The sequence below is a fragment of the Vigna unguiculata genome, chromosome 3 (assembly GCF_037176805.1).
Source record: "Vigna unguiculata cultivar grain cowpea cultivar isolate G323 ecotype 2 chromosome 3, ASM3717680v1, whole genome shotgun sequence".
In the NCBI taxonomy this organism is placed as follows: Eukaryota; Viridiplantae; Streptophyta; class Magnoliopsida; order Fabales; family Fabaceae; genus Vigna; species Vigna unguiculata.
In genome coordinates, this window is record NC_140794.1 from 26,714,837 (window position 1) to 26,720,669 (window position 5,833).

Consider the following 5,833-nt stretch of genomic DNA (forward strand, 5'->3'; position numbering starts at 1 on the left):
ATGCGAGTCTAACCATTTTTAGCTTTACTGCGTTTTATTTTATAATCATTTTTATTTAAATTCAACTTAAAGTGAAGTTAAGTAACTCTATTTGCATTAACTATAATCAGCCTTATTATTTGTCCGTCGATTATTCTTGGAAGGTATACCTCAGCATTCACCATAGATCAATCTAAAGCTAGTAAATATACTAATTTGAAAATTAATTTATGTAACCTTGAACTAATTCAGCATTGTGACAAAAGGATTACACTTCGGTTTCAGTGATTGTAAAGAGAAAAAAATAAAGACAAAATTATTATAACGAAATATGAGATATTTAGTAGTTAGGAACTACTCAGAAAAGAGAAAAGATAAGAAAAAGTGTGGCGAATCCAAGCCACAAAACTTTTCTTATAAAATCCCATGAAAACACTGCTCATCATCACCTACTGCAAATCCGAGACAAGCAACGTTGACTATTTTGTCTTTACTGTGAGAAAATAAGTTGTCACTGATAATCTCTTTCAAACTGATATAAAGTTGTCTGAGCATTTTTATTTTTCTGATGCCCATTGCTATTTAAGTAAATGACAACTACCAACGGTTAAGTCGCACACAATTCTTTTCCATCAAATAAAACTTTGGGGTAGAATAATTTTCTCATCAATTCAATAATTTCTCATAATCTAAGAGATTAAATTAACTGAGATCTTAATCTTCTATTGATTGCCAAGTCATCTCTACACTTTTATAAACTCGATTATTATTAAAGAATATAGGCATGATAACAAGATTTAATTTAATTTAATTTAATGTACGAGAATGTCTGACATTTACTAATGACCATCCATGGGTGTCAGTAATAATGCCTTAATGATGTCACGTGTCGTATTTATGGATGAGACTTCCAGTTTTGTTCAATTAATTTTCTAAATTTTCTAAACTAGATATTTTATTAATATTTAGTTTTATAACTAATCTTGAAAATTAAAGTTTAAAGCAATTAAGAAAGAAACTCTTATTATGAAAAAAGGCTATTAAAAATCATTGGTGAGAAAAAAGAAGAAAGATAAATGTCCTCTGTGCTGAGAAAAAGAGATACACAAAAAGTAATACACCAAAAATGCTACCACCATTGCTCTGCACCTTGCCTCTCACCAACCATTGTTGCCTGCCCTAGCCACCAGCCTCTTCTTCTTTTGGATATTACTGTGACAACATTCCATTCTATACAAAAATACCCTAATAATGTAAGAAAACCCTAGAGATATGTGACACCAGAGGTTTTAAATAAAAATTTGAAATATAAAAATTAAAAAAAAATATTTTTTTTTGTAACCCGCAAAGCCATACTTACATTCAAGTGTAAATTTAATATTATAAAAGTGTAACATATAGTCATTTAATTTAATATAAAACTCTTATCTAAAATTTGTAAATGAAAAATCTAGAAAATAATGTAGAATCTTATATAAAATGAAATTAGATTTTCATGGTATAATTCTTACATTAAATATAACCTTAGATAAAAAATAAATAAAAATAAAGACAGCTTGGTTTCTTCCTCCAGGATATATATTAACTAATAAATTTCATCATTAAAACACATCTTGTTATAAAAAAGTTCTCTCACTAAATATCACTGTTTACATTTTTATTATAAGAAAAAGTACTCTAAATTCACATTGATTGATTAAATATATTAAATTGTATTAATCTTATAATACTTTTGATAAAATGTTTTATTATCATTATTACTCTTTCATTTCTTATTTATATAAATCAAAATTAACGGAATATATATTTTTGAAAATATATTAAAATATGATTAATTTATTATTTTTATTTAAAATATGCTAAAAATTGATTTTGTGATAAAAACCTTTTCTATAACCTGTCATTATCATCCTTAAGTTATTACTTACACGAATCAACTGATAAATGAATGAGAGTTTAGGAATAGAGAAAGAGATGGATATTGTGTGGCAAAAGGAGAAAATGTGAAGCATTTGGCACACACAGGAGAAGCTATAAATGTGTGTTAGGGAAGATCACCCACTAAACCTGTTGAGAAGGAAGTAATAATCGAATTTGGGCATAGAAGCATAAAAGAAGAGAAAATGTAGCTTGTGCCATCGAACATCCACACCCACCTCTTAATCCTGTTTCGTCAAAGCAGAACAGCAAATGAGCAAGAGAAATCTAACAGTCAACACTGTAAGGTGTGACACACACCGCCAACTTACCCCTTTCTCCTTTCTACTCTTGTACCTTTTCCACACCACTTTTATTGTACAACCAGCTTCTACAATTTTTTTAATTCAGAACACCTAAATGACAAAACATTGACTTTCCCTTTCTCTACTATATGCTAAATAAGCCATTCAGTTAAATAATCTCAGAAAAAGAGTGAACAGATTTTCAAAATATAAATATATTATAGGCATTGTTATACATTGAAAACTCTTTGTTTTGTTTCTCACACTTAGTGATTGAATTATTGAGTGTAATATTTACTCCACCATCTCTTCTCGGAACAACTGAGCCCTAATCTAGTTGCTGTGGACCAAATATCTGACAGTAAGTTAGATGCAATAAATCAACCTCACCGGCAATCACATTAAGACCAACCGTATGTCATATCCTCTAAATTTGGGAAGAAAGGATAAAGAACAGCAACAATTGATTCTCCTCTTTTCCCAAATAGTGGTGCCGTTGCTCTCTCTTTGTCTGAAGGTGTGTTGTGAATCACGCATGAACCACGCAGTCATGTATGAGCAAAACCACCGGTCCAAGTCAACTGCATACACTTCCTTATTTCCAACCAACCAACCAACCCATACTATATATTCCCTCACCCCTTCCATTCCTCACATTCCTCTCCTCTCTCCTGCAAATGCATATTTCTCTTTCGCTTTCTCTTTCGCTTTCTCTTTCTCTTTCTCTTTCTCTTTCTCTTTCTCTACCTTATCCCACCTCGGTTCTTCCCTTTCTAGCTTCCTTTTCTCTTTCAGGTAAACCCCACTATACGTACAAACAATGAGAAAACCTGCTTCTGATATCAAAGACTTGAACAAAGGAGCTTGGTCCAAACAAGAAGACCAGAAACTCATAGATTATATCAACAAACACGGCGAGGTTTGTTGGCGTACACTCCCTCAGGCTGCAGGTATATATCCAATAAATTAATATATCAAAACTGTAACAAATTATTATATACCTCATGCTCTTCGTTTCATCATCATTAGGTTTACTTCGGTGTGGCAAAAGTTGCAGACTGAGATGGATAAACTATCTAAGACCAGACCTTAAAAGAGGCAACTTTGCTGAAGATGAAGAAGATCTCATCATCAAGCTTCATGCGCTACTTGGCAACCGGTGCGAATTTACTTCTCAAAACACCATGAATAACCCACTTTTTTTCTTTTGTATAAGAATGAAAAAAAATTGATCATACCGTATATACATATGTACGTGTACTGAGCAACATTATCGTCATTGAGTAATTATCATTGAATAATATAAATGGAAATTAAAGCCAACTTTTTCCAACGTATATTGCTGAAAAGGTTTAATATTGACTCATACAGGTGGTCACTTATAGCAGGGAGATTACCCGGTCGTACAGATAACGAAGTGAAGAACTATTGGAATTCTCATATAAAAAGGAAGCTAATTAGCAAAGGCATTGATCCAAATAATCATCGATTAGATCACAAAGTCCCTTTCCTTCAGAATCCACCCATGTCTGAAGATGCTTCAGAACCTTTTCGCACGAAACTTGTTGAAAAGAACGAGCCATGTAAATCACCTCGTCATGTTTATGGTGATGTCTCAGATGATGCAAGTGGCGAGGCTCAGTCATCGTATGCCCTTCCGGATTTAAACCTTGATCTCTCTATCGCCATTCCTTCAGAATCACGCACTGTTTCTGAAAACAATCTAAAACCCTTTCGTCAATCTTATTCATCCAGGAAACTGCCTCATGATTCTCCTTCAACACTTCTTCTGTTTCAGTAATAAACATCTTGGCTTCAATAGGAGCAAATCTACTCATGGAACACAAGTTGTGATACTATATTGAGATCTTACGAACAGGGAAAATGAGTTAGCTTGTGTTCTTCATGAAGGATATCATCTAGAAAGAATGTTGGTTAATGCTTTATTGCAAACTTTCCAATGGCATAAAAGCAAACCAATATTTCTATACCCAATGGAAGCCATTAATTGCTGCTATACGTACATACATACATATATATATATATATATATATATATGTATGTATGTATTTGTGTTTATATATATGAATACTAAAAAAACTATTCTATTCTATGAAAAGTTTGTATATCTCCGTGGAAAATCCAATTATTAACAATAGATTGAATCCTCTGGAATGTACTTGTAGTAATATGTCCTGTGTTGGTCCTGAAAAAGTGAGGATGATTTTAATGAATAATTCAATGCCATCACTTGCCACAGATTTGGAGGCTATAACTTGTGGCGTTATAAACAATGGAAATATTCTGTAGGTATCTATCTTTCTGACGGAAACGTTAGTTTGGGAATGCATTCAAAGTTGTTTATTCGAAATCACATTCCGTTTAGACTATCCAGTTACTGGTAATTATAAGATGAAATAACAATGTAGTTTTTTTCTTTCAGGTTTAAGTATGGACTATCATGTTTGAATTCTTTTACTGAGATATACAGAGAGATTCACCTCTTCTGAAATATGTTATAATTGTCCACATAAATGTTTATGAAAATTTTCTGTATATTATTTAATTTTTTCATGTAATTCTTAATTTATATTCGGATTCCTAACTTATGATAGTTTTACACTTTCATTGTTTTATATTATCATTCACAATAATGAATATTATTATTTTATTTCAAAATTTTATTTATATTTATATTTATTAATTAAATATAAAATTTTATTATTTAAGAGTATAAAGTGAAAGTAAGAAAAAAGGTTGGAGACCAAATGACAATGTTTCTTTATGTATATGTCAAAACCAGTTTAGTTGAAAAGGGGTTTCAAACGAAAATGTTTTAACTTAAACATAAGTTAATTTTTTTATTTGCGAATACTTGATAAAACTAGGCTACCAATTGTTTATAAAGATATTTTTATACATACTTGTTTATATATAAGAATAGTTCATTTTATTAATAATTAAGAAAAAACTTTTAATTTTATAACTGTTTATAAAAACAATATTTTCTATGTAAGAAAAAAAATGGAAAAAGTAACATTAATATCAACAACACTACAAAAATGTTGGCTATTAACTGTCATTAAATAATATTGTCTAAAAGAGGACATTTTTCAAACCAACTTTAACACGACACAAAAATAAAATAAAAAATAATACAGCGGATCAAAAGCACTCTAAACAAACATAAATTAACCAACACAAAATATAATACCACTAAATATTGCATAGGTCAAACCGACACTACAAAATACTTTCTTTATACATAAATGTCAGTCTAGCCAATGTTAAGTAGAAAAAAATAAATAAAAAATAAAAAATTAAATTACATTAACTGTAATGTTGTAAAAAAAATAAAATTACATTAATTATGTTCCGGTCAATGTTAAGGAGGCGAATGAATAAAAAGTTAAATTACATTTGTAGTGTCAATTTGATCGGGGGAAAATAAATAAAAAATTAAATTACAATTGCAGCGTCGATTTCATCTACGTTAGGATGAGGAATAAATGAAAAATTAAATTAAATTACATTAATTCTAGCTCAGTGTAACCTACATTTACACAAAATAAATAAAAAATAAATTGATTAATTCTTTGTTGATTTTGATGTGTGAGTACATTTTCCCCCTC

The 5,833-nt window shown here is 30.2% G+C and overlaps 1 protein-coding gene across 1 annotated transcript; it reads left to right on the top strand.

Annotated features, from left to right (window-relative positions):
- Positions 1-2,875: 2,875 nt before the first annotated feature.
- On the top strand, positions 2,876-4,704 carry LOC114179331 (transcription factor MYB3-like). The gene is made up of 3 exons (XM_028065644.2): positions 2,876-3,151; positions 3,231-3,360; positions 3,573-4,704. Exons 1-3 carry the CDS (start codon positions 3,022-3,024, stop codon positions 4,000-4,002), a joined length of 690 nt encoding a protein of 229 aa, XP_027921445.1. The 5' UTR covers positions 2,876-3,021; the 3' UTR covers positions 4,003-4,704.
- The last annotated feature ends 1,129 nt before the right edge of the window (positions 4,705-5,833 follow it).